This window comes from Canis lupus, chromosome 23 (assembly GCF_011100685.1).
Source record: "Canis lupus familiaris isolate Mischka breed German Shepherd chromosome 23, alternate assembly UU_Cfam_GSD_1.0, whole genome shotgun sequence".
NCBI classification, from domain to species: Eukaryota; Metazoa; Chordata; class Mammalia; order Carnivora; family Canidae; genus Canis; species Canis lupus.
Window position 1 is genome coordinate 31,483,824 of NC_049244.1, and position 16,015 is coordinate 31,499,838.

Sequence of the window (16,015 nt, forward strand, 5' to 3'; positions counted from 1 at the left end):
CCCCAAAGGGATTTCTTCCCTTTACTGGATCATTCCAATTAGCCTTGGAAACGTTTTGCGGTGCTATATCTTCGCCTGGAAAACAAACATGCTCTCCTTCCAGTCCCCCAACCCACAGCCCCAAATACTTCTTTGATCTGTAGTTAACAGCTCCATTTCCCTTCATCACAGAACTATTCAATAGCACTGACTACAGCAGGGAAGGTCTCTTCTTTCCCACTTTGTATCATATTTCAGCTTGCTCCAATTCCTACTGCTTTTGTCAATAACCTCCATGATGCCAAATCCCATAGAGGCTTCTTTCTCGATTTTGAAATACTTACTTTCCTGGGCTTCCATGACACCTCTTTTTCTGTTTTTGTTGTCGCTGTTTCCAACTACAGTGGCTTCTCAGTCCTTTTTTTGGTTATCTTTTCCTCCTTCACTAAAGAGTATAGGACTCAGTCCTAAAATGCCCTTCCATCTAAACTCTCTCCAGAGGTAAGTTTACCCAGTACCAGGACTCTAAAGATAGTCTACATGTCACACTCCTACATTAATATGTTCAATGAGAACTCTTCCCTGGGGTGTAGACTCTCATCTCTCTACTTAGATAACCAACTGGCAACTCAAACATGGCCTATAACAGATTACTGATTCATTCCCTCTGCCAAAGCAAAATACTGTTCCTTCTGAAGTTTTTTTCCATCTAAGTATATAGTTTGGCCATACATCCAGATGCTCAAGCCCCAAACCAACTAGTCATCCGATTATTCTCTTTCATTCTCGATCCAACCCTCCAACATCCATCTAGGTCCTGTCTGTCAAAACGTGCCTCCAATCTGCCCCTTCCAATCGCCCACACTGCCTAAATTGGGCCCAAACCACTGTCTTTCCAAAACTATCCAATAGTTTCTTGAAGAGTCTTATTACTTTCCCCTTGCCTCCCTACAATTCAATCTTTACAAAAGACCTGGCATAGTATTTCTTAAATGACAAGTCAGATCATGTCACCTCCTTACTTTAAAAAATCCCGAATGAAAAATTCCATTTTATTTAGAATAAAATATGCACCGTGGCTTACAAGGCCCTACTGCTCTCTGTTCCTTTGTCTCTCAGACCTCATCTGGTACCTTCCCATCCATAACTACATTCTAGCCACACCAGTCTCTGTCCTCTTCTTCCAGCAGCAGCAGCAGCAGCTGAAAAATGAGCAGGTACGGCCAAGTCTAGAGGGCAGCTCGTTCCTGCTTTACGGTCTCTGCAATTATGTTCCTTCAACTTGGATTTTCTCATAGACAGCTTTTTGTCATTCAGATCTCAGCTCAAATGCCACCTGCTCAGAGAAGCTGAGCTAAGTGTTACACCTAAAGTTTTTCTCTATAATACTGCTCTTTTTGTTTTTCATAGCACTTATCAATCTTACTTATGTTCATTATATGTTTCTCCCAACCAGAATATAAAACTAGAAAGGGAGGAACCTCATTTGTCCTACTTCCTGCATATCTTGAAAGCCAGACATACAAGTAGGCACTCAATAAATATACATGTATTGAATGAATAACCCAATCCTCCTTGTTTCTACAAATAAAATTTTCTTACAACGGGGGTGTTATAAGGAAGGAAAGACTGTAATAGAGCTCTAGGTCATTAGAGCCAGCTTATAATACCACATCAGTGCTTTGTTAATTTGCTTCTTTCCTATAAAAAGTATATTTTCGGCAAAATCTCTTCAATAATATTCACACCCTACAGCAAAAACAATTGGAAGACCAGCCACAGAAATCTTAGAACTGCTCTTTTCATTGAAGTCAATGACTCCAAGTGGCTCAGCAAGAAAAATCTATTTAAAGACTTACGTCACCTACTAAAACAAATGCACATACATAAAACAAACAGCTTACAAACATAAAAAGATAAGGTTAAAGGCATCACACATCCCAGTAAACTGAGGGCACCTCTGAGAGCAACTGCTAATTAGGGGTTAGAAGTCAGATGTCAGCACTTTTTCTTTTGAACTGATCTTGTACAAAGAACTGTGATTTCTAAACAAGGCAATAACCCAAACACAAAACAGAATGCACTGAATGTTGGAAGGGATGCTAGAACTAGAATTGAACCATTCTCTGTGTATAATACACATAAGAACTAGATAAATATTTGTTGACTGAATGCCTTCTTTAAGATTACAGGTTGTAAACAAAAACATTTGTAACTTACAAATTGTTCAAAGAGCTTTTAAAAAACTAGACATTCAAGGGGCTGAGTATTTCATAAAACCAAAGAACCAGTGTTATTAATAAATGGTACTCAGAAAAAACATGCTTTTGGCCTGCTTTTGACAGAGCAAGTGCTGCGTGAGTAATTTTTCTAGATGTTCTGATTCATAAAACTTCTTTAAGAATGGCAAAAGCCTCCAACTGCTATGCATTTTTCCTAATATACCTATGAGGATGGGAGCAGAGGCAGGCACCAATGGGCCTAACTATTTAGAAGGCCCATTCAACTCTGCCTTAGGCCAACTACAACCAACCATAAATACATATATACCCCTCATTTAATGGCTCTGGAGAAAAGTTTCAATGTTTTAACACTTCCTTGTAACAACAATCCCAACTTCTTACTAGAATTTGGAGGTTGAGTAGAGTCAGCTATAACTGTGTTAGGGCTTAGGAGCCTGACTACATGGGTATTGACCTAGCAGGTACATGTTCAAAGACTTACCAAAACAACCAATCGTTCTTTATGACCAATATTTTCAAAACTATAATATAAAAGAAATCCTTTAATTTTTCAAGTGTCTTAAAAAAGAACTTTATACTTAAGCCAACTTTAAGATAAACACAAAATTTATCAGTTTACTTTTTTTTTTTTACACTACCCAGAACAGCTCAAGTACCCACTCTGTGCATAGCACTATTCTAGGTGCAATAAAAGGGATTCTTAACCTTAGAAGCATGATTTCACTTTCTGAAATTGTATTATCTCCTTTCCCAGAGAGTAAAAATAAATTAGATCACCATTGTTTACAACTGACCTGCCACAAGCCTATTTCTGGCTTATGGAAATACTAATTCCTGTCAAGTTTAAGAGGTTTCAACGAACTCAGCTTCTACTTCCCCCAAAATAAGAAAGCAGAAATAACTTTCATTAAAAAAATAAAAAAGAAGCCGTTTCCTACGAAAGGACAGCCTCTGTTTCTAAGTTGTTTCTCCCCCCAGCTTTTCTTTAAGTTTTCTTCCTCCAATACTGCCTTTTCCTGCACGAGGCAAACCAGACATCTTTTTATGCTGTTTTCCTTTTCTTAAGAAAGAGAAATGTATCTTGAAGACAAACCAATCCCAAGACTAATGATAAATATAAAAAAAAAAGCAAAACACCAAAACTTTAAAGGTGAATCACCTACATTACCTTGATGAAGTAAAAAAATAAAAAAGCAGTTGGCACTAAGATAACTATTCCAAGTATCTGTGTTTAAACAATTTTAAAAACTGTTTATTTATTTTGTAAGAATGTACCCCTAGTCCAAAGTAACTATGTTTTAAAAAATTTGGGGCCAAAAAATTTACAAAAACTTTTTCAGTTCAACCTAATAAAAATGATATCTAGAAAATATTCCACATTATTAAGTCTGTCTTTAAAAGAAAGCTCAGATTCTAAAGCATTCCTAAGGCACGGTCTTCTGGAAGACTTAATGTGCTTCTGCTGGTGTTGCATGACGTACGAAGCATCCATGACTGGTTCCAAGTGAGCCCCGACAGGCACCGTACTCCTGATGCCATGGGACTGTGAGAGTAAAATCAGACATAGGCCCCCAGGGCTGCGTGGAACTCCGTGAGACACTGTACCAGCTGCTGGAACTTGGGCCTCTCCTCCGGATCTAAGGCCCAGCAACAAGCCATCACAGCAAATCTGCAGAGTGACAAAAATGAGAAATTGGGCTAATGATGATTCAGTACTCCTAATCTTCTGGTCAATTTGATGCCAGTTATGTCTCTCCCTAAAGGTAGGCGTGGGGACAATGACTTAAAAATGAATGAATATTACTATATGTTGGCAGTTCTGAAATGAAAGAAAAAAAAACTAACAAGTTTTCTGGATTTTATGTGTGGATTTCAATTCTTCATGATGTCATATCAAAATACATCAGCAAATACAGAAATTTCACATAAATACCTAAAACACAGACAAAATAATAATCTATGATTTTGGAGCAAAAGAACTTAGAGGAAGAGGATGACTAATCTAATCTGAGCTCTAAGCACCCTGGATCTACAGTAAAATTAGTGCAAAAGGTGCCACCACACCATGGTATAGAAACCTTCAGGGGATTCAGGAACCAAGACCACAGTCATCTGTGCACTCAATCACCTGAATAGCCTCCTGCCCACCCTACTCCCTTTTTATGGGAAGATTAGCTATATGATAAAGACAGGAAACAGGAACTGTCTCAGCCTGCAACATTTCCTTAACCTATCAGTTGACACCAAATAGCAAAGAAAGATGACAATGAGAAAGGCTTTCTACAACTAAGGCTGTATAAATGAAAGTTGGATACTCACTCTACATAGAATAACTGACATAATATTCAATATTTTCTTACTATGTACATTACTGGTCTCTCAGATTAGACTAAGCACGACAAATGTAAGAACTACAAGACGTTCTAATTTCAAATGTGTTAAAGAGTGAATGAGTCTGGCTGACTCTGTGGTTCTCCATGAGTCTAATTCAAATCCAAAGAGTCATTACTCTCCAAAGGAAGTCTCTGTATGAAATTGGGCACTAGCTCTTCTTCTTTTATCCCTCTATCATAAAGGGGAATGAAACCCATGTCTTTTAAGCTCAGAGAAACTCACAGCTCATCAGGACAGTTGATTGGTTGGGCTATTCGGTAACCATCCTTCAGGTATGCAGCCATCTCAAAGGGATCAATGTCCACATAGGGCGTCTGGCCCAGAGTCATGAGCTCCCACAGCGTCACTCCGAAGGCCCACTGAGGAGAGAAGGAGAAACACAATGAAGGAAGATTTAAAACAGTTGTCAGAGTGCTGCTTCCCATGACCAGGTATGAACCAAAAATAGCACTCAACCCTCAAGGAAAGCAAGTTACTATTTACAAAAAAAAAAAAAGTCTACCATAACTAGTTAGTTTCTCTTGTTGGAACAGAAAAGAACATCTTAATGAAGGCACTGTTTAAAATGAATATCATTTTACATATTCTAAGGTAATTAGATCCCTTGGAAAGAACTGTTTTTACTATTGATTACAAGACCAACCATCCAAAACTGCTAATTATATCTAAGATTTTCCTAATATGAAAAATCTGTTACATTAAATAACCATAGCTAGTTTGCAAAATTGAGAAGTGGAAAATGAGTATAAATTTAGCCTAACTGGAGGGAAGAACATTCTGAGTAAGTTAAATATGTAAACTACGTAAAATATAAGATGTCATGGGTTTTTACTACATTCAAATAATTTATATTACCAGACGAAAGTAAGCTGGAAAAATACCTTCCAACCTTGCTTGAGTAAAAGATCAGATTTATTTAAAATCAGCATGTGAACTATTGGTAAGAACAGAAATCATAAGCTGTGGCAAGAATATTTGTTCATGGTCCAACCAGGGCTCCCCATTTTGGCCCAGCTGTGCTTACACTCGCTCACAGGGATTGTGCAGAGGGCAGGCAACGTATCTACACAGAGTTACTGCCATGCAGCCAGAAAAGACTCAGAGCAGAGACTCCTGATGATCCACTGCCACTCACGAACCTGAAGTCAACAAAGCTGAAGCTGGAAGAGGAGGAAGGTATCATGTTTACGAGTCCCTTCTGTTCTAGACATTTTGAATCCTTTATCTCCATCTAATTTTCACAAAAATGGGAAGTAGGTATACATTGTAAAGTCTAGGACAGGTTTCTTAACTTCAGCACTATGTATATTGTGGGCTGCAAAATTCTTTGTTGTGAGAGGCTATCCTGTACCTTATGGGATGTTTAGCAATATCCCTGGCATCTACTAGATGCCCCAAAAGTGTGATAACTGAGAATATCTCCAGGTATTACCTAATGTTCCCTCATGGGGAGGACAAAACTGTCCCTTGAGAACCACTAAGCTAGACTAATCAAAGAAAATAAAGGACACAAATTACTGTTATCAGAAATGAAAGAGGGAACATCATTACATCAAAAAATAGACTCAACTTTATGACAATAAATTCAGTAACTTAGATGAAAAGAACAAATTTCTCAAAAGACACAAATTACCAAAATAGACATAAGAATAAGTAGAAAACTTATGTAGCCCATATCTATTAAAGAAACTGAATTCAGGGTGCCTGGGTAGCTCAGTAAGCTGAGTGTCTGCCTTCGACTCAGATCATGATCCCAGGGTCCTGGAATCGAGCCCTGCTCAGTGGGGAGCCTGCTTCTCCCTCTCCCCCTGCCCCTCCACTCATGCTCTCTCTCAAATAATTTAAAAAAAAAAAAAGAAAGAAAAGAAATTGAATTCATAGTTAAAAATCTTTCCACGAAGAAAACTGCATCGTATTTCACTGAGTGAATTCCATCAAACTTGAAAGAAAAAAAAAAAAAAAACAGGACAAATTTTTATTAGTTTCCTAAGGCTTCCACAATGAAGCACCACAAACTAGGTGGCTTAAACAACAGTATGTATTATCCCACAATTCTGGAGTCTGGAAATTCAAAATCAAGGTGTCACCAGGGCTTTGCACCCTCTGAAACTCATGGGGAAGGATCCTTCCTCGCTTATCCCCCAGCTTTTGATGGTGGCCTTGGCTTGTAGAAGCAGCACTTCATTCTCTGCCTCTGTTTTCACGAACATTCTTCCCTCACATGTCTGTGTCTCTTCTTATAAGGATACTAGTCATACTGGATTAAGGTCCACCCTAATTGAGCATAACCTCATCCTAACATTATATCTGCAATAGCCTCATTTTCAAATAATGTCACATTCTAAGGTACTGGAAGTTAGGACTTCAACCTATTTTTTACAGAGGGCACAGTTCAACTTTCAACACAATCCTACACAAACTCTTTCAAAAACAGGGCAAGAAAAATATCTCCCAACTCCATTTATTTTTTTTATTTTTATTTTTTTTAAATTTTTATTTATTTATGATAGTCACAGAGAGAGAGAGAGGCAGAGACACAGGCAGAGGGAGAAGCAGGCTCCATGCACCAGGAGCCTGATGTGGGATTCGATCCCGGGTCTCCAGGATCGCGCCCTGGGCCAAAGGCAGGCGCCAAACCGCTGCGCCACCCAGGGATCCCCCAACTCCATTTAAAGGCAGGATTCTCTTAAATACCAAAACCCAAAAGTTAAACCTTTGGAATTTAGTATCTTTTTCATTAACAGATCATTAGGGTGGAGCAATGCCCATCCCAGATGTCTCTGTTTTTGAAGAGGAGCGGGGGAGAAAAGGAAGAGAGGAACAGATGGGGACAGATGTATAGTTTTAAAATCTCCATAGAAGGGCACCCAGGCAGCAAAGTCAGTTAAGCATCTGAGTATTGCTTACAGCTCAGGTTGTGATCACAGGGTCCTGGGATTGAGACCCACATCACACTCTGCACTCAGTGCAGAGTCTGCTTGGGATTCTCTCCCTCTCCCTTTGCCCCTGAAAATGTGCTCACGCACTCTTTGAGATAAATAATAAATCTTTAAAAAAAAAATCTCATGGAGACAGAGCCTACTAATTTTCCCTAAAACTACTGGTTTAAAAATGGAAAATGATTTCAAATTAATAAAAGTTAAAGGAAGGTACCTGCATACATCCAGGTATTTGTCTATCTTAAAAGCACACTCTAGGTAAACATTTAATAATGACAATGATTAGTAATGCTTAATTTAAAAAATCATGTCTAATTTCTTTATGGAAGATAGTGCACTACTCTGATGAAATAGAGTTGAAAAAAGTAATAAAACTGGCTGGGTGTTCCTACCCCTTCTTCATGAAATGAGATGGATCTGTTCTTATTCACTGATTGTGGCAGCAGCTATGGATAAGGAATAATCAGTCCAAACCAGATTTTGGAGGAAGAAACAATGGGAATTAATAAAAAGTGGGTACTGCCATATTGTACACAGTGGACAAACCCCATTCACTGACAAGGGAGGTACACTCTGACAACTTCTGACTATAAGGGACTTTCACAGTAATGCTGCTGGTATCTGAGATATGGAAGGTACACAGGTATGAAAATAGTATAATGTATATAAGCTGACTTTAAAAAATTATTTTTTTCACACTGTTTTGTCCACATTATTAACACTGAGCACCCACCTAAGGTCTATTATATATTGCAACCCTAATAAACACACACAAAAAAGAACAATAAACCCGAAGGGTACATTGCAGTTTCATTTCCTTAAAAGCCAACAAAAGTGATTAATTATATGTTGGCTCGCTAACTCTTTAAAAAATATCAAGACCAAACAGCAAAAAGATGATTTGTGGAAAAACTGCTCTCCAAAGTCTTCCGATAACTAAGCCATTTAAAATTTAGACAGACTTATTCTATAATTTCCTTTTGTTTGACGTCGTTGGAAAAGGGGCAATAAGAAGGTCAAGCTGTTTTTTCCAGAGTTTTATGAAAGGCTACTGCTACATCCGTTTAAAGCACATTTAGAGAATAACAACGTTCTTTTTTTCATCTTAGTCCTCTTTTCTCAATTTGTGTTATTTTATAGCTTCTTAATATGTAGGATATGAAACTTTTTTTCACTAGCAACATATACTCATTGAGTTGTCAAAGTATATAAATAAAATTCTTTTTTTACTCTTTAATGGAATATTAACTAATGCTGGGACTATTAGGAGATTTCCATTCTGTTACTTCAGGAACTTATAAGGCAAGGCTGACCTCGGTATACTATATACTCTGCTGAGAAAAGAATTTTATCCTTTTCTAAAGGGTCTCCCATCTGACCACAATAAAAGCATCACAATGAAGTGTTTTATGACTGACTTTTCTGTTAATACTAGAAACCTAGCATTTCCTTCTCACATATGGAAATGGATTCAGATGACCAAAGACCCATTAATTTAATCTGGGCCAAGTGCTTTCCCAGCTTGACTAATGAAAAGAATCATCTAAGGTGTGTTTTAAACAAATCTTTGTCTTAAGATCTAGCAAATTTAGAAATTAATCTTCTACGTGTTAGCAGCAGTGGTCAGATAACAAAGATAGCTTTTATTTTTTATTGCAGTATAGCTGACATCCAATAAAATGCACATAATGTGCTTGATCTGGTAAGCTCATATATGTTTATGTATACATTCCTGCAACCATCGCCAAATCAAGATAATGAACAAATTCATCACCTCTAGAATCCTTCCCTCCTGCCTCTCCCCATTGCCACCCCTATCATCCCCAAGTAACCATTAATCTGCTTTCTGTCATGAGTTTGCATTTTCTAGAATTTTATATAAATGGAAACCATTCAAACAATATACTTTTTTGCCTAGCTTCTTTCACTTAGAATAATGATTCTGGCATTTATCTATGACATAGTATATATTGACAGTTCATTCTTTTCATTGTTGAATAGTAGTCCATTATATGAATACAGTGGCTTGTTTATCCATTTACCTACTGATGGACATTTAGATTATTTCCAGGTTTAGTTACTGAAAATTGTTATAAACATCTGTGTACAAGTACTGGTAAGGATACATGCTTTCATTAAGTTAGAAGTGAAGTGATTGCATATGGTAGGTATATTCAGCTTCTGGGGGGTGAGAAGCAGAGGGGGAGGGAGGGAGAGAATCTTAAGCAGGCTCCATGCTGGGTCTCACAATCCTGAGATCATGACCCTGAGCCGAAATCAACAGTTAGAAGCTTACTGACTGGGCCACCCAGGTGCTTCAGATGTTTTACTTTTTAAGAAACTGCCAAGCCATTTCCCAAAGTGAATGTACCATATGTTTAGATTCCCACCAGCAAGCAGCATAAGAAAGCTATGTTTCTCCATATCCTTGCTAACACTTCAGTCTTCAATTTTAGCCATACAAATGGGTGTGTAATGCTATCTCACTGTGGTTTTACTTTGCATTCTGATGACTAATGAATTTGACTTTCATATGCTTATTTGACATTTGTATATCTTCATTGGTGAAGCATATCTTCAAATATTTTGCCCATTTTTGTTACTAAGTTTTAAGAATTCTTTATATATTTTTCATGTATTTCCTTTATCACATGTGTATGATTTGCAAATATTTTCTGAGTGTGACTTGTCTTTTCATTCTCTTGATACTGTATTTCAAAGAGCACAAGTTGAAAATTTTGATAGCTTGATTTATTCTCCCAGGGATTTTGATTTGGTCCCAAGGAATCTTTCCTTAACACAAAGTTCCAAAGGATTTTCACCTACGTTCTCTTCTAAAATTGCTATAGTTTTAGATTTTACATTCAAATCTCTGATCTATTTTGAGTTAATTTTTGTATATATGGAGCTAGGTATGGATCAAAATTCATTTTTTTTGTAGCTGCATATCCAACTGCTCTAGGACTGTTTAAAAGACAATCCTTTCTCCACCAAATTGCCTTTGCCCTTTTTTGCAAATTAACTGCCCATACATATGCGGATCAACTTTTAAGTATTCTGTTCTGTTTAACTTGTCTATCTTAATGCTAACATTACACTGTCTTGATTACTGTAACTTTAAATCAGACCTCCAACTTTTTTTTTTTAAAGCTCTTTTGGCTATTCTAGGTTCTCTGCATTTCTTTATCTATTTTAGAATCAAACTGTCAATTTTTACCCTCAAAATTAAAAGCCTGCAAAAATTTTCTTTGGGATTGTGTCAAATCTATAGATCAACTTGGAGATAACATCTTAATATTGAGATTTCTGATAAATAAACAATGGGATAGCTCTCCATTTATATAGGTCCTTAATTTCTTTCAAATAATGTTTTATAGTTTTCATTGTGTAGATATTTCATATTTTTTTCAGATATTTCCCAAGAACTTCATATTTTTGGATCCTTTTATGTTTTTTAAAAACTTAGGGGAAGAAAACAATATGGAGGTTCCTCAAAAAATTAAAAATAGATCTACATGAGATCTGGTAATTCCACTACCAGGTATACCCAAAAGAAATGAAAATAGGGGGAATCCCTGGGTGGCTCAGTGGTTTAGCGCCACCTTTGGCCCAGGGTGTGATCCTGGAGTCCTGGGGATCGAGTCCCATGTCGGGCTCCCTGCATGGAGCCTGCTTCTCTCTCTGCCTGTGTCTCTGCCTCTCTCTGTCTCTCATGAATAAATAAATAAAATATTTTTTTAAAAAAAGAAAGAAATGAAAATAGTATTTTGAAGAGATAAATGCGCCCCTACGTTGACTGCAGCATTATTCACAACAGCCAAGATATGGAAACAACCTAAATGCCCCTCTACTGATGAATGCATAACAAAGATGTGGCATATACACAACGGAGTATTATTCATATAATGAATTAGAAAATGTTCTCTCCTCAATTTCCTGAGAGTGTATAGAATTTGTACTATTTCTTCTTTAAATGTTTGGAATGCCAGTGCCCTAAAATTTCTCTGGACCCAGAGTTTTCTCTTTCAGGCAGGTTTTTAACTAAACATTCCATTTCCTTAATAGATACATGGCTATTCAGATCATCAATTTCTTAAGCTCTGAAAGTTATTTTTCAAAAAATTTGTCCATTTCACCTAAGTGCATGAATTTACTGGGAAAAAGTTCATAATATTTTTACTACCAAATACTTGTGAGAATCTGTAATGCTATCACCTTTCTCATTCACTACATTGTTAATTTGCTACATCTTTTTTCCTGTTTAGTCTGGTGAGAGATTTATCATAAATAAGTATTCTCACAGTTTAGGCACTGGTTTCACTGATTTTCTCTATTGTTTTTCTATTTCATATTGCACTGAATTCTGTCTATATTATTTTTTTTCACCTACTTACCCGGGGTTTAATTTGCTCTTCTTCTAGGTTTTTTTTTTTTTTTTTTAAAGATTTTATTTATTTATTCATGAGACACATAGAGAGAGAGAGGCAGAGACACAGGCAGAGGAAGAAGCAGGCTCCATGCAGGGAGCCCGATGTGGGACTCAATTCCGGGTCTCCAGGATCACACCCTGGTCTAAAGGCGGCGCTAAACCGCTGAGCTACCCAGGCTGCCCATCTTTTTCTAGTTTTTAAGGTAAAAACTAAGGTCCCTGATTTGAGACTTTTCTTCTTTTCTAATATTGAGGTTTAATAGTATAAATATTCTCCTTAACAATTTTCTATTTTATTAATGAGAGAGGGGGCACTAAAATATGTTCAATTATTTTAAAGAGATTTAAATAAGAAAAAGTACATATTTATGCATATAGTTACCATTTCTGGTGCTCTCTGTTCCTTTGTATAGCTCCATATTTCCATCTAGTATCGTTGGTTCTGAAAGGACTTTTTAAAATATTTTTTATATGTGGGTTTGCTTATGACAATTATTTCAGCTTTGGTATTTCTTTAAAAAGTCATTATTTCCCCTTCATTTTTTAAAGATATTTTCACTGGATATAGAATTCTATGTTTATAGGAGTTTTTCTTACAGTTACTTTAAAAATGTTTAACTGTCTTCTCCTGTGCACTGCTTCCAATGAGAAAATTGTTGTCATCCTTTTTGTTTCCTTTGTATATTAACATTTTTTTCCCAGCTGCTTCTAAGATTTTCTCTTTATCACTAGTTTTCAACAATTTGATTATAATGCACTGTGTTTTAGTTTCTTTCTTTTTTTATTTTATTATTATTATTTTTTAATGATAGTCACAGAGAGAGAGAGAGAGGCAGAGACATAGGCAGAGGGAGAAGCAGGCTCCATGCACCGGGAGCCCGGTGTGGGATTCGATCCTGGGTCTCCAGGATCGCGCCCTGGGGCAAAGGCAGGCGCCGAACCGCTGCGCCACCCAGGGATCCCTGTGGTTTAGTTTCTTTTTGCTTCTTGGATTTGGGGTTTGTTCAGTTCTAAAATCTGTGGGTTTATAGTTTTCACCAAATGTGGAAACATCTCAGTCTTTCTTAGTTTTTCTATCCCTCCCCTTCATTCTGTGAACCCCAACTGCACATATATTCAGCAATGTGAAGTTGTTCCAATGAGAGATCCTTCTTCAAGAATTTCCTGTATCTTCTCTCTCCTTCAAGAGCTTTACTCCCATCTGGAAGAAAAGTACTCTTCCTCCCACGCCAAGACTACACCTTTATCTGGCCTCTTGAGCCCATTCACCTATTATCTCTTGGACATCCTCTCCAAAAACCACACATCCAATCTTTCTCCCCATGTTTCCCTGGCCTAAAAAGCAAACCAAATGGATCCAATTAAAAAACAAAACAAAACAAAAAATCCCCAGAAAAGTAACAAAATTAAGCCTCACTTAATCCTGCCATCCCATCAAACTAAAATCATTTCACTCCTCTTCATAGCTGTTCTTCAAAGGACAATCTACTTATTGCCCTCCCTTGAACATTTCCCACAAAACCCACAATCACATCTATCCTTAATGATTTACTAAATCCACTAATTCAAATGCCCTGAATGATTTCCTCACCCTTTCTGACCACTGCAGGTATGTTTACAAATTAAAGTCTCTTTGAAACTATTTCTTTCCTTGGCTTCGATGACACAGCATTCAATTTGTTTTAATTCTTCATTCATCATTCTTTTCTCACTAACTGAAACTACATATTCCCTACATTCTTCCCTTGGCTTTCTCCTCTGTATATATTCACTACCTCTGGGATCAAACCCTTCTGTTCATTCAATCTCCACTTTAATGAAGCTGATCTCCAATTTCTAATATCCTACTTCTATGTTTTTCCAGAATTCCAGACCTGCATTCCATCCATTAATATCCTGAATTCAATATGCCTCATATCAAATCAATCCTATTTTCCCCAAACCAGATATTCTACCTATTGTCTTCAACTGTGTTATATCTTCACACTAACTTAAGATTTACTCCAAGCAGAAGGACAAACATTATATGGTCTCATTCATTTGGGGAATATAAAATATAGTGAAAGGGAATAAAGGGGGAAGGAGAAAAAATGAGTGGGAAATATCAGAAAGGGAGACAGAACATGATAAGACTCCTCACTCTGGGAAAGGAACAAGGGGTGTAGAAAGGGAGGTGGGCGGGGGGTGGGGGTGACTGGGTGACAGGCACTGAGGGGGGCACTTGATGGGATGAGCACTGGGTGTTATTCTATATGTTGGCAAATTGAACACCAATAAAAAAAAAAAAAAAAAAAAAGATTTACTCCAACCACAGAACTAAAGAAAAGTACAGATCAAAGATTGCACTGAAGTTTTCAGAAACATGGGCATCAGGAAGAAAGGCAGAGTAGATATCTATGCAATATATCTAATAGGTAAGAGGGGAGCCTCAGTGCACAAAGGTCAATTAATAAATTTACTCATAAATAACAACTATAGTCAAAAAAGATGGAATCTCTAAAGTCAAGTCTGTGGGAATAAGACAAGGAGAAATGTGAGATTCAGCATGGAAATACAGAGGATAAGGGGTCAGTGTGAGCCATTCAGGATCCTTTTACAAATTCAAGTACACAGCTCTGCAGGGATAAGATTAACATAGCTGGCTGTGAATGTTCTTAAAATAAATGACCCAAAAGGTATATATATGTACATCAATTTCAAGTCTGTAACTGTGGAACACCTGCTAAAGAAAAAAGAAGGAAAGCAGAGTTTCCATTGCCCATTCTAGGAAGAATAACTTATGCATAAAAATATAAGGCATCAGTGGTAGGTGCCATTAGGTAAGTACAAAATTCTCTGGGGGTCCAAAGAAGACCAAATCAAAGGGCAAAAAGTAACTTGTGTCTTTGGATCCAGGAGGAATTCCAGATTGGATGAAATGCAAAATATAAGGAAATGCACAATGGAAATTATAAAGCTAAAACAGGAAGGTAAGGTAAGAAACAGAAGGCTTTGAAAACCAGAGGAAGGAGTATGGATCTTTCTTTATCAACTCCCTATAAATAAAAGTTCACTTTGAAAATTAACAACTCAGGAAACAACAGATGTTGGCAAGGATGTGGAGAAAAGAGAACCCTCTTTACACCACTGATAGGAATGCAAACTGGTGCAGTCACTCTGGAAAACAGTATGGAAGTTCCTCAAAAAGTTAAAAATAGAGCTACCCTACAACCCAGCAATTGCACTATTAGGTATTTATCCAAAGGATACACACATAGTGATTTGAAGGGGCACATGCACCCCAATGTTTACAGCAGCAATGCCCATAATAGCCAAAATGTGGAAAGAGCCCAGATGTCCACTGACAGATGAATGGATTAAGAAGATGTATACACACACACACACACACACAAACACACACATATCCCGACTGTGGAATATTACTCAGCCATCAAAAAGAATTAAATCTTGCCATTTATAATATTGTGGATAGAACGAGGGTATTATGCTAAATGAAAGAAGTCAGTCAGAGAAAGACAGATACCATATGATTTTACTCATTTGTGGAATTTAAGAAACAAAACAGGTGAAAATAGGGGAAGTGAAGGAAGAATAAAATAAGATGAAAACAGAGTAAGACAATCATAAGACTCCTAACTATAGGAAACTGAGAGTCACTGGAGGGGCTGGTGGGCGGGGAAATGGGGCAATTGGGTGATGAGCATTAAGGAGGGCACTTGATGTAATGAGTACTGGGTGTTGTATGCAACTAATGGATCATTAAATTCTATCTCTGCAACTAATAACACAGTATATGTTAACTAAATTGAAGTAAAAAAAAAAGTTCAATTTGAAGATCAAAATATCATGGAGGAATATTCATAGCAGTGAAAGCTTAAGTTCACCTAACTAACATTGATTGATTTTCACAAGTTTTCAAAAGTGACATCACTGTGCACAAAGTACAGGCTTTACTGATATATATATATATATATATATATATATATTTTTTTTTTTTTACTATATATATATCCCATCCTAAATATCCAATG

The 16,015-nt window shown here is 37.0% G+C and overlaps 1 protein-coding gene across 4 annotated transcripts in view; it reads right to left on the reverse strand.

The window, feature by feature from the left end:
* Positions 1 to 2,777: 2,777 nt before the first annotated feature.
* Positions 2,778 to 16,015, reverse strand: part of RYK (receptor like tyrosine kinase) — a 90,469-nt gene continuing 77,231 nt past the window's right edge. For all 4 annotated transcript variants that reach the window (XM_038570928.1, XM_038570927.1, XM_038570930.1 and 1 more), the window contains exons 14-15: positions 4,839 to 4,975; positions 2,778 to 3,891 (exon numbers count right to left, since the gene is read on the reverse strand). In XM_038570928.1, coding sequence (XP_038426856.1) covers positions 3,780 to 3,891; positions 4,839 to 4,975 — 249 coding nt within the window. In that variant the 3' untranslated portion in view covers positions 2,778 to 3,779. The remainder of the gene's footprint in view (positions 3,892 to 4,838; positions 4,976 to 16,015) is intronic.